Here is a 13,268-nt window from a genome sequence, read left to right as displayed (position 1 = left end):
AAACATCTGGGAACTAAGTGCCAATATTAACAATAGTTATCTCTGAAGAATAGAAGTAACTTTAAAATTTTAGAGGTATGTGGGGGTGGGGAGTAGGTAAGTGGCACGTGCTTACTGGAGCTAAGACTGCGTTTGATGTCTTCCCCCCACTTAAAGCAAGAGTTGCTATTTAGATCATGTAGGCTCTGTGTGGCTCAGAGGGATGCCACTATCGCTCACAGAAAGCGGGGTTGAGACAGAAGTGTGACTTTAGATGTTTTCAAGGAACAGGACAGATCTCTATAGTAACCAGAGAGTACGACCTGAAGGGGAAGAGAAGAGGGTAGACCTTGAAATATCTGTCAAGGTTTAGACTTCATTTGATTCCTGACTGTCTTTTTCCTAATACTCAGTCACTTTCGGGAATCTTTTGTTTATTTCTTTTCTAAGGCAGATTCAAGCTGCCCTTAATCCTCAATCATCCTCTTCTCCCCCTGGTCTAAGGACTGCAACAATCTAGCTCAGCTTCGCCAGATGCGTGCTAACTACAACGCCCAGCATGCTGTGCGTTCGCCTCGAGCGCGTCGCGCGTTGCTGACGTAGGTGTAGCGCGGGGAATTTCGAGTAAAAGGACTGGGCGGCAAGCCGGTAGCTGGTGGCCTTATCAGGTGCGACCATGGAGACCCTGGCCGAGCCAAGGTGGCCTCCGGGGCTGTCGATGATGAAGGTGAGTGTCCCAGGAAGGCCGGGGCGCGGACGGCGCTGTTGCGAGCGGGGCGGCCCTGGCCGCGCGCTTCCGCCTCGGCCCTACCCTGGCCGGCCTCGCGACGCCGGGTCCAACGCCCGGGACTGTTCGGGAACGCGCAGCGGGCCTATGCAGTGAGCCCGGGATGGCCGCCCTAACGAACCGGGTGTTTTGGGTTTCAGTCACAAGCACCTCGTCATCAGGATAAAGTCACCGGAACGCGGTGTCAACAATGGTGACAGCTCATCCTCGGAAGACTTCGTGTGTGAACAGTGACACCACGCGTGATTTGGGTGGACATTGCATCTGATGACGTTTTATAATCATATAGCAAAACAGGGGATCTGCTTGCCATGCTTTCCTTTTCTCGCTGAGGTTCACAAGTGCTCCTCGTTCTTAGCACACTGCAGCCGGTTTCTCCCTGATGTGCCCTGCCTGTTTCAACGACACATCTCTCTTTTATTCAACTTTTATTTATTAGTTTATGAGACAAGCTTTTACTCTAGTCGTTGGCTGGCCTGGAGTTCGGTAGGACTAGCCTAGCCTCTATCCACCTGATTCAACATCCGGAGCGCTATTTTTTTCACCCTTACCCTCGTAACAATGTTTCTCTGCGTAACAGTCTTGACTGCCCTGGAACTCGGCTGGCCTCAAACTCACAGAGATCCACCTTGCCTCCCAAGTGCGGAATTAAAGGTGTCCACCACCATCGCCCAGCTCGCTGGGTTTATAGTCATGGTCAGTGGCCATCCCTGGCTCACATATTTTTTTTCTTTTTATTATTTATTTATTAAAGATTTCTGCCTCCTCACCTCTACCGCCTCCCATATCCCTCCCCCTCCCCCAATCAAGTCCCCCTCCCTCATCAGTGGCTCACATCTTTTTAAAACGGAGATTAGGACGTAGGCCCAGTACTTAGCCTTTGAGTTTAAGGAATTATTGCACACTGAATTATTTTACTTAAGTAATATTTACTTGGGTGGATATTTTTTATTTTTTATTTATTTTGACTAAGAATCACTCGGTAACCCTCCTGCCCCTGCCCCGGATATAGACTTTCTCCTTACTTTTTATAAAAGCACTGTATTTCCCTAAGATAGGTTTTTGGGTTTTCTTTTTCTTTTTTTTCTTTTTTGGCTTGTTTTGTGTTTGAGACAAGGTTTTCCCTTGTGTATTCCTGGCTGTCCTGGAACTCCTTCTATAGACCAGGCTGATCCCAAACTCTGTCTCCAAATGCTGGAATTATAGATGTGTGTCACCACTGCCCAGCACAAGTTTTTAATAGCTATATGATATTTTATCATATGGATTGTTAATGACAACTTGTTTGTGTTTGATTTTGAGACAGGCTCCGTGTGTAGTCCAGACACACTTGGAGCTTGCTGGCTAGCTCAAGGTGGTGTCTAACTTTTGGATCCTCCTGCTTCTGCCTCTGAAGTGCTAGGTTTAAAAGTGTGTGCCACCATAATGGTATTTTCTTATATTTAAACTATTTATTTATTCTAAACAATTATTTATTTCATTTTGTACATTGAGTGTTTCGCCTCATATATGTATGTGTTCTGCATGCATGCCTGGTGCTTGTAGAGGTCAGAAGAGAGCATTGAATCCCTGGAACTAGAGTCATAAATGGTCGTGAGCCGTGGTATGGGTACCAGGAATCCAACCCAGGTCCTCTGCAGGAGCAACTGCTGCTCTTAACTGCTGAGCCATCTCTTCAGTCTCTACAGTTTTTAAGTAACAGATTCATGTGGCTTAAGAAATACTTCAAATGAAACAGATTTCCTTCCTGCCATGCTCCTCAGTTCCTTGATCTTAGTAACTATAATTTATTACTTCATTGTATCTTTACAGAATTTTCATATGTGTACTACATTCTATTTTTGCTTTTGTTTTTATGAGCAGGGTCTCACAGTGTTGCTCTGGCTGTCTTGAAACTATGTAGATCAGGCTGGTCTTGAACTCACAAGCGCTGGGGAGGGAACGTGTGCCACTATCTTTAGCTGTAATCTACATTTTTATTCATATTGCGTGCGTGCATGCATGCCCGTGTGTGTGTGTGTGTGTGTGTGTAGCTCAGGGTGGCAGCCAAGGCCACTTTCATGTTAGACAAGAACTCCACCCTTCAGCTACCTCCTCAGCTTCCCAAACATTTATTTCTTGAGAATAAAGCAGCCTACCTTACTATCTTCCTATCATTACTTTACTTAAACAAACTAAAGTTTAAGTTGCAAGAGTAAATCCTATTCTGTTTGGCTTGTTGTCCAATTTGACACTGACTGTAGCTAGCTGTTTTGAAGGCTTCCTCGTGTGGCTGCACTGTGGTGAATCATGCAGTAAGTGTTGGACTACCATGAGGAGGATGGGTATTTCAGTCTCGGAGTCCTACCCCAGTCTCCGAAATGCTAGGACTACAGGTGCATGTGGCCATACCCTGCTAGAGGCTTTTTATTGTTTGACTTTACTAGTTTCCAACTTGATCCTTAAGCTATGTGGTGATGGATTGTTGATGTCTTCCACCAAGTGGTTACCATATGCCAGAGGATGGGGTCTGAAGAGCTAGAGTATGGGAGAAGAGCGGGAATGCAGAGCCCTTTGTGAAGGCCTAACAGTATGGCATGAGAATCCACAGTATCAACTGTACAAAGTGACTGGGGTAATCTGAAATTTGAATTTTTAAGTTTTTGTTTTTAATTGTTTTTGGTTTTTCAAAACAGGGTTTTTCTGTGTAATAGCCCTGGCTTTCCTGGAACTTGTTTTGTAGACCCAGCAGGCCTCAAAAATTCACCTACCTCTGCCTCCTGAGTGCTGGGATTAAAGGCCTGCCACCACCACACCTAGCAAATTTGAATACTTGTGGGGAGGTTTTTCTCTGTCATTAGACTTTCATGTTTATCTGTTGTTAGATTTTGAATATGTATAACTTACAAATAATTGTTTTAGGGAAATAGAGGGAAAGGTGTGTGCCAGGCATTGATTCTGTTGTTGATATACATGTGTTTTAATATTTCAGACAATAGATGATTTGCTACGCTGTGGGATTTGCTTCGAGTATTTCAACATTGCAGTGATAATTCCCCAGTGCTCTCATAACTGTAAGTACATTTTGTTTTGTGTTAGTAAAAGCACAAAGTAGTTTTTATTAACACTGAAGATTCATTCACACGTTCATTTTTCATCGTCCATTCCTCTATCTTGTACTTTTAGGAAGGTCTATGCCATCACCTCATCTTAAATATGGTAGTTTCTTACAAGGTTCTTACATTTTCTGCCATCCCCCCCTTTGGATATTTTTATATGCTTTTTATTGACTTTACAGCAGTGAAGATTTTGGTAACAATACATGGTTATTTGCTGAGCACTTTAATATGTTAAGCTTTGGGATGTTGCTTTTAGCAGAATGACGGATGAATGTTTCAACCACTTGGTGTGGAATTATAAATCTTAACCTTCAAAACAATAGGAATGTTGACACGTTTCAGCATGAAATTATATCCCAGTGAGCCTGTCAGGAGGTGAAAATACTGTTAAGTTAAAATTTTGTTAATGCACCTCACTTATTTCCTTTTGTATGTAGCACAGTACAGGTAGAACGAACTGACACTCCTGACCAACTGGAGGTGGGGAGCTGTGCCTACCTCCTCTGCCCGGCATTTCAAAAGTATTTTACTGCATATTGCTAGGGGAAGGTGGTGGGGAGCAGGATGGAGGAAATCTAAATGTAAATATAGTTTCTATTGAATGAATACTGTTTTTGTATTCTGCTATGGCTGGAAAATTGTCAAACCATTGTAATTCAAGGTCCATCTGGATTCCCTCAGAATTCCCTCATTGAAGAGTGTTCAGATGGTTTTATCACTTAGCAGCTGGGTGATACTGAAAAGAGTTATGCAGTGGAATTGTTTATCTTCTTTATGAGAAATATGTTTTAAGTGCTTGGTGTTTACCTGTTTATTAGGTGATGTCGGTTTGCATGCCCTCATAGATATATATGTAGGCAAGTGCTCTGCTGCTGTGTTCACATTTTGATAGCTCAAGGTTGTGGAGGCTGGTTAACCTGTCATTTAGGCCATCTAGTTTATTGAATATTTAGATTATGAACTTTTTTTGTCCTCTGCTTTCAAGTCGATATTTGTCTTGGAAAGTTAAAAAATCAGTTCAGTTTGGCTTAAAAAAAAAGGTGGTTTAATTGGGAAAAAGCTTTGACAGAAAGTTTTTGACAGAAAGTAAAGTCATAAGATGTTGGCAAGTGTCAGCTTTGCAGATAGATACACCTGCACTTGGCTTCTGAGTGCCACTTACCAAGTGGAGGAGTTTAAAATTATTGTCCAACATTTCTCTAAATGGAAAAGACTACTGAGTAATTTTTACTTCAGATAGTTCTGAGAACTAATATGCAGAACTTGAGGCTGTGGAAGATGGTTTAGTAGGCAAAGTAAGGACGTGAATTCTGATCCCTACTACCCACTACAAAGTTTCTGCACCCCGATAAGCCTCTCCTCCTATGCAATAATCCAAATCAGACCGAATCAAACTGAATTAGAAAAACCCACATTTAATGGATAGAAACGCTCCTGGATGACTTTCCAGCCCCCTAGAGAGGAGACGGTAAAGGAAGACCAGAAAACCACTTGTTTGTTCTGTGGGAAAGGCAATTTAAATACCCTGTGGTTGGCCTTGAGCATCTCTGGGGAGGGATCGTTGGTGGGCTTTCTCAGGGATGGGGTCTGGACTGAGGCAAGTCCAGGGGAGGGGGCTTGGGATAGAGCTTCCATACAAACATTCCAGACTCTTTGGACATGTGGATGCCAGGGGCTAGAGTGAAACCTTCACCCAAACATCCACATGAAAGCCAAGGGTAGTGATGTAAACCTATAACCTTAGCACTTGTGTTCAGAGACAGGTGAATCCTGGGGCCTCACTCTAGTCAACCTACCTGGAAAAACAACAGTTAACAACAGAGAATTTCAGGTTCAGTAAGAGACTTTGTCCCAAAAATAAGATGAAGGGTGATTGAGGAGGACACACAGCATTGGCATCCATGCAAGTGCTTCCTCATATAATAGCCATACCAAAACCAAACCAAACCAAAACAAAACCCTCACTGCTTGGCTCATTTTGAGTGTATCATTACTTTATCTGTTGCTGTGATAAAACACCATAATGAAGGCAACTTTTGGAAGGAAGGGTTTATTTGATGTGTACCTCCCAGAGAGATAAGAGTCCATCATGATCACTACAGGGAATTGTGGCTGCAGGCAAGCGTAGAGCCCGAGGGCTCCCATCTTATACCATAAATAGGAAGTGGAGAGATGGAACTTGAAATGGACAGTGTCTTTAAACTCTCAAAGCCTGCTCCCAGTGACTAACTTCCTCCAGCAATGCCACATTTTCTAAGCCTTTCTAAAGCATTACCAGCTGGGAACCAAGTATTCAAATGCCTGAGATTTTGTAGGCCATTTCATTGAAACCACCACAATGTGCAAGTGAAGACTGCCCATTGGTTTCCTGCTGCCCAGACCCAAAATAATCACACAGAAACTATATGAATTAAAACACTGCTTGGTCTATTATCTTAGGCTTCTATTCACTCTTACTAACTCTTACATATTACATTAACCCTTTTCTATTATTCTGTGTATCGCCACAAGGCTATGGCTTACTGGTTACCCAGTAAGTTCTGGTGTCTGTCTCCTTCTGCAGCTACATGGTGTCTTTCTGTTTCTGCCTACTCTATCTCTTCCAGCCTGACTATAATTTGTCCTGCTATAGGCTGAAGCAGCTTCTTTTATTAACCATGGTAGTAAAACATATTCACAGCATACAGAGGGGAATCCCACATCAATAATGGGTCTTTACAAATGTTAGTTTCCTTCTAGGTAGAGTCATATTAATAGCCAGGATCAACATTGGGGATTGTTCCTAAATAAACTTTAATATCTTTACAAACAATAAAAATCATACATTAAAATGAGCATATTCAGTGAGTTCTGACAGATATGTCATATAACAAGTACAGTAAGTTTCTTCAACAGATAATGTGGTCTTTGAAATACCCATAGATCTGTCTATAGCTAGATCTATCATGTGGTATTGTCTTGAATTGATAGGATTGATGGGTCTGAATCCTAGTTGTTTATTGCTCCTTACACATTCCAGGATTCATCATGGTAAATCAGTTTATTCTGTTTCACTCTGCTTGTTTGTGTTTAGTTATTAAAGTTTGAATGAATTAAGAAGCAGGTTAGTTAAACTGAATCCAAAGTCACTGTGTTGCTGTTCCAGTTGAGGGTCACAAAATTAGACAGAGCACATTTTGGAGTGCTGGTCCTTAGTTGGTTGGATGGTGTTTTCTTACTAGCTAAAAATAATTATTAAATTTTTGTTGAAATAATATGATTTAAAGTGATGTAATTTTTTTAAAAAAACCATCCATATCCACTGAATTAATGTAAGTGAGAGTCTGGGAAACTAAGTTAAAAGGAGTAACCATCCCTGTAGATGCCTGAGTTCAGCAACCATGGTTAGGAATTTGTGGCTTAAAATATTGCCTGGGAGACTTACTGTCTTAATTACTTTTCTGTTGCTGTTGAAAGATATAATGACCAAAGCAACTTACAGGAGCAAGAATTTATTTGGGATTACAGTTTCCGAGGTTTAGAGTCCATGACAATCATGGTGGGAAACATGGCAATAGGCAGGCAACATGGTGCTGGGGCAGTAGCTGAGAGGTCCCATTTTGATCCACAACCATGAGATGAGGTAGAGAGACCTGACTGGAAATGGCCCGAGTCTTTTGACACTTCAAAGTCCACCCCTAGTGACAGATCTTCAACAAAGTCACACTTTCTAATCCTTCCCTAACAGTTCCACCAAGTGGCTTATGGGGCCATTTTCGTTCATTCCACCATATTCCACTCTTTGACCTCCATAGACTGGTGGCCATACAATAATGCAAAAATGCATTTTGTCAAGCTTCAAAAGTTTTTATAGTTTTTCAGTCACAACACAATTTAAAAGTCCAAATTCTGTTTTGAAACTCAAGGCAGTGTTTTAATTGTTACTTCCTGTAAACTCAAAATCAGAAAGCAAATTACATAATTCCAGCATACAGTGACATAGAATATACCTTGCCATCCAAAATGGAAAAGAAGGGGCATAGTGAGGAAATACTGGGCCAATACACAGCTGAAACCCAGAAGGACAAACTCCAAATCTTCTAGCTTTTTGTCTGAGGTCAGGCCAGGATTTAGACGGTTCTTTCCTTCCATTCCAGCTTTGCTGACTGCAGCACACTCCTTGTTCTTGGGCTCCCTGTGTACAGCTCTCTTTGGCAGATATCCCAGGGCTCTGGTATTTCTAATATCTTGGGGTCTCCCAGCACAGTCCAGGCTTCACTGTCACAGCTTCATGCTTTCAAGGGCCTTTCAGGGCACTCCCCTGCTACATGCCTGATCTCTGTGGCTGGCTCTATTTAGCTTTGGAGGAAGATTCCACAACTACTATACTTGTGTATCCTCATGACTGAAAGCAAGAATCTTGTTGATAACACAAATTTTACTGCCCAGTTGGCAAAGAGCCTAGTCCCTCCTTGAATTACATTTGTAGAAGCTTTCCTTTGTTTTTAGCAGCAAAAAATTCCTTAGGCATTTCCTTGTTGGCTGGGGTCTTGCCCTGTGTGCTCCCTCCCTTTATTGTTGGCTGGGGTCTTGCCCTGAGTGCTCCCTCCCTTTATTGTTGGCTGGGGTCTTGCCCTGAGTGCACCCTCCCTTTATTGTATAACAGCTCTTTCTTTAGTCTTCTCAGCTCTTTCAGCAGAGTCCTTGACTCTGACATTAAATTCTGCTACATTTTGTGTTACCCCCCCTCACCCCCACAGTTTTGTTCCACTTGCACTTTTTCACGTAGACTTGCATAAGAGGGATTGCTAAGAACTACTTGACTGAATCAGTATTCAACTGTCTTAAAATCTCTTCTACCAAGGAAGTTAATCTGTTTTTAATTTAGGGCAAGTGTGAAAAGTAGCCACATTCTTTGCCAGAATATCACAAGAATGCTTTCTATTTCAGTTGCTAAAATTGTTCCCCTCTAAAACCTTTTGGGCTGGCCTTCATTGTCCCACATTGCTCTCAGCACTGTTGCCTTCCAAGCTCCTACTAGGATGGCCCACTAAGCCCTACTTCAACTGCTTTCCTAGTCTAAAGTCTCAAAGTTGTCCACATTCCTCCTCCCCAAAACAAACAAACAAACAAACCAACCCCAGTATGGTCAGACCTTTCAGAATATTACCCCACTCCTGGTACCAACTTTCAGATCTTTCCAGCAACTGTCAGTCACACTTCAGGTGTTCTCTTTGATGCTGGCTCCAGTGGCTCCAGTATAGTTTTTTTTTTTTTTTTTTTTGTTCTGGCTCCTGAGGTGCTTTCTGCCTGTGGCCTCTCCTCCCTGTAGTGCTGCCTGTCTAGTTTTTTAAGGGGAGGGGTAGCAGTTTAGCCTGTGACCTTGCTTTTCTGATTTTCTGATGAATCTGAGGAGAGTTGTTGGCTTTTCAGGTTGCTCACAACTGAATGGCAACTTCCAGCTTCTTTGCAATGCCTAGAGGCTCTCAACCTGTCTTTTGACTGTCCTTGTCCATAATATGGCCCTTCCTATTTTCCCCTTGGAACTGTTGTTAGAGCCAGCAATACTTTATTTTTGAATACTTTCACCATCAAAATCATACTGTTTTTGTTTCTCCAACTAAATTGATATGTTTTTAATAAGGCTCCTTAATTCAGCTGAGCTTTGGCTTCGTGTAAAGGAGCCACCATTGAGGTATCATCTATTACACCAGATAGTTTCCTTTGGGAATACATCGTACACTGCCTCAGCTATGAAGAATTTAGGAGATACTTATTTCCTGCTTGAGTTGTGTAGTTTGCCCTGTACTTTGTTGGCTAAGGTAAAAAAACCTTAGCCCTGTCTGTTGTTTTGGCACTTGCCACCCAAGTACTTGTTAAGCATAGGGTGGTGGGCATCACAGGGTTAGTTAGGGTGTAGGTATCTGGCACATGTATTAAGTAAACCTAGGGCTTCTGTGTGTACTGAGGTTCATAAATGGAACAAAGAGGGAGTAGTGTGTGCTCACAGAGTTGTGAGAGCTTAGAAATTTCATTGTACTAGATGTGTTTGCTTAACAGTGCTTTTAGTTACACATGTAAATACTTGTGGAGCAAGAAGGTGCTAGAAACTTAAAATTATAATTATAATGATATAATGCTGGAAGTACTCTAGTCTTAGGCCAGAATTTTGTTAATAGTCAGATTCCTATGTTACTGAATAGCATAACTTCCTATGTTGCATTTTGTGTCTTTTTACAGATTGTTCTCTCTGTATAAGAAAATTTTTGTCCTATAAAACTCAGTGCCCAACTTGTTGTGTGGTAAGTTTTTCTTTTCTTTGTAAAAATTTTGTTGATTGGAACAATTTATTTTTTGCTTTCTGTGTCCACAAAAATGCACGGGTTTATATGTAGTGACTGAGTTAAACCATTTGACTGTTTCCAGGAAAGACTTCCGAAGTATATATAAAGAGATCTGGGTTTTGTTCCACTTCTCATCAAGGGTTTTGTTAACCTTAATGTATTTTGTGAGGTAGAAGGCTGTAGTACTCTTTGACTCCTACAATTTATGTTTTTATTGTTCCTAACTTTTTATAATTTCTCACTTTGGATGAACACTACTGGTGGGATTCTTTGTTTGTGAAGAACTGATATTTGTATTTGTAGAGGAGGGAGGAGATTGATGGCAACTGGGCTCAACCTGGTCTCTTAGCGCCTTCCCAGACCAGCCCTTCAGAACAAACATTAGCAAGTGTGCTGTCCGTCCCTGAGACTGTTCTTGCAGTTAGAACAATCAGAGAATGAGATGGAACGGGAAATTAAACCTGTGTCTGGGGAAGGAAAGAAGGGACAGGGCTCTCTTGAAAAGGACACTGGGGAGCTGGAGGGGTGACTGCTCTGGCTGGTACAGCTTGTCAGGATGTCACTGAACTTGTCTAAACTGTTTCCTTGTGCTAAACAGTGCAGTTGCTTCCAACCTCGGAGGTCTTTGCCACTGCTGTGCTGCCTTTGTTCAGCTGGACTTAGCACCAGTGTGTACCAGACAACATCCATGCTGCAGTGCCAGATGGTGTTTCTGTAGTTTTGAGTTCTTATTTTTTAACCTTCTTTAAATAGTTAGTGCCTCTTCCAGTGTTATTACTTAAAAGCCTCTCCTGTTGCTGAGTAATTTGGGGAAAGCTAGTTTTGGTATTTTGAAGAAAAAATCCTTGTTCATGTTGGGTTTTTATTTTAGTGCAGAGTAAACAGCAAATAGTTTTAACATGCTTTTGAGAGCTGCAATCAGGCTTCCAGTTAGTAGGTCCTACCTAATTCACTGGCTTAAAAGTTCCATGTTAGTATGAGATGAATCTACTTTATTTTGAGATTTTCCTAGAAGACTAGCAGGACAGAGAGCCCCAGGAGGACAGGTCAGACATTTTGAAATCAGAATTGTGACAAGTTAATTATTGTTTATGACCTTTTCCATCTGTTGTTTTTCTTTTCTAGGCAGTAACAGAACCAGACCTGAGAAATAATCGTCTTTTAGATGAACTGGTAAAAAGCATGAATTTTGCACGGTATGATTCGGTTTCGTGACTAACCTTTAACTGCCTTTGCCCTTTATGTGTGCCTCTTTTCCATCCCCATTCAGTTAGGGAGTGCAGGGTTACACACTGGAGCAGAAGAAGGGAAGTGGCAATAGCCACTGCACACATGAGAAAGTTCTAATATGTACTCATAGGGGTTTTTCTATTTGATAGAAAATCTCCTCTTTTGAATAATTAAGAGTTAAAGTGTGGATAAATTGACTATTTATAGTTGCTGCTGTATTGCTTCTGGGTTCTTAGGGTTTGAGTGAACAGTGCTAGAGAATATATGTGTCTTTGCAGTTGTGTATACTAACTGTGTTTGGTTCTATTTGTATGTTTTAACCTATTAATCAGATTTGCTCAGCGTGTGTAATATGGTATGCTGTGTGTGATGTGCAACTGCTTCTCTGTAAAGCTCTTATACATAGCTTTGCTCTTTAACTTTCAAATGCATGAATGTGTGACTGTGAATGTGGTCACCCAAAGGGATATAAAAAGGCATGTTTTACCAAACATATCTTGCATTGTTTTAATCATGTTATTAGTCACATGTCCATGTATAGGACTTCTTGGCTTGTTGTAACATTCTTGGAGATATCTTACCTTGCCTCTAAAAATGTCACCAGACTGCTATTAGAATTGCACATTTATTCGTAGGTTTGTATCCTAAAGATGCTTACGTTTGGCACTCTGAACTCTCCTGACATTCATTTCAATAACTCTGGTTAGCTTTTTTCTTAGTGAGGTCACATAAGGGTGGTGTACTATTCTAGATTAAGAAACTATATGGTTCTCTGATTCTCTTATTGAAGTCATTGCTTTCTTACTGTAAAGTCTCTTGTCTGTTAGGACTTTTTTGGGGGGTGGGGAATATGTATAGATGTGACGTGTGTACTTGTTCATGTGGGTACACTTGCCTGTGTGTGAGGGTATGGAAGCTAGAGATCAGTATTGGGTGCCTTTCTTTGATCACTCCCCTCATTTTGGGGAAGTGTTTCTTACTGACTTGAAGTTCAAAATTTTGGTAGGCTGGCTAGCTAATAAGTTTCAGGGGTCTGCCTATTCCTGCCTGACCAGCCCCAGCTTTTTATGGGGGTTCTGGTGCTTAAACTCAGATTGTCTTGCTTCCACCAAAGTCACTTAATAACTGAGCCATCTCCTCAACTTGTTTTTGTTTTGTTTTATTTTGCTTTTTAAGCTTTATTTTTATGTGTCTGTGTATTTGAAGACCCCAAATGGATTCTGTCATTTTCTTGTGCTTGCCTTCTTGGCAGTACCATTGCCAGCACCATCCTTGAGGGGCATGTTTCTTGGATGTTCACCGTGTACAGTGCTGCGAACTTATCTGCAAAATTAGTAGGAATGAAATAGAAGTTAATCGATAGCATTACTTGTTTAAATGCTGTCTAAGATTGATGAGGGGAGAAGTTTAATCTTATGACTAAAATGTAAGGTATTTATATTGCTTGTTGATCTTTCCCATCTGCCATTTCCATTTTATATGCCATTCTGATTTTTAAAAATTTAATATTCTAAATTGAATAATAAGAAGATGTGGGAAATAATTTAAGAGGTTTCAGATACAGGATGATGTGGATCTTTTATATTTTCTTTTGACCTTTGGCATTCATTTTTAAAGAGCACACTTTTTCTTGGTTTATTTTAATTTAAAGTAATGTCCTTAACCAGGTGTGGTAGCTTACCTTCATTCTAGCATTTGAACCCTGTGTTTAGGGAAGAAATTCATTTCTTGTTGTTGTTTTTTGTTTTTCAAGACAAGATTTCTCTGGATAGCTTTGGAACCTGTCCTGGTACTCGCTCTGTAGCCCAGGCTGGCCTTGAACTCACAGAGATATACCTGCCTACCTGCCTC

At 41.2% G+C, this 13,268-nt stretch overlaps 1 protein-coding gene across 2 annotated transcripts in view; it reads left to right on the top strand.

The window, feature by feature from the left end:
• Nucleotides 1–576: 576 nt before the first annotated feature.
• Rad18 (RAD18, E3 ubiquitin protein ligase) overlaps nt 577–13,268 on the top strand; it is a 91,573-nt gene continuing 78,881 nt past the window's right edge. Inside the window, exons 1-4 of one of the 2 annotated variants that reach the window (XM_005364986.3) lie at nt 577–706; nt 3,738–3,819; nt 10,084–10,145; nt 11,313–11,383. In XM_005364986.3, coding sequence (XP_005365043.1) covers nt 656–706; nt 3,738–3,819; nt 10,084–10,145; nt 11,313–11,383 — 266 coding nt within the window. In that variant the 5' untranslated portion in view covers nt 577–655. Of the gene's footprint in view, nt 707–1,079; nt 1,463–3,737; nt 3,820–10,083; nt 10,146–11,312; nt 11,384–13,268 lie in introns of those variants that run through there. The other variant, XM_026788309.1, reaches the window with a different exon arrangement.

The sequence above is a fragment of the Microtus ochrogaster genome, unplaced genomic scaffold, assembly GCF_000317375.1.
Source record: "Microtus ochrogaster isolate Prairie Vole_2 unplaced genomic scaffold, MicOch1.0 UNK1, whole genome shotgun sequence".
Taxonomy (NCBI): domain Eukaryota; kingdom Metazoa; phylum Chordata; class Mammalia; order Rodentia; family Cricetidae; genus Microtus; species Microtus ochrogaster.
Note: the sequence above shows the minus strand (reverse complement) of the source record. Positions and strands in the feature narration are given on the sequence as shown.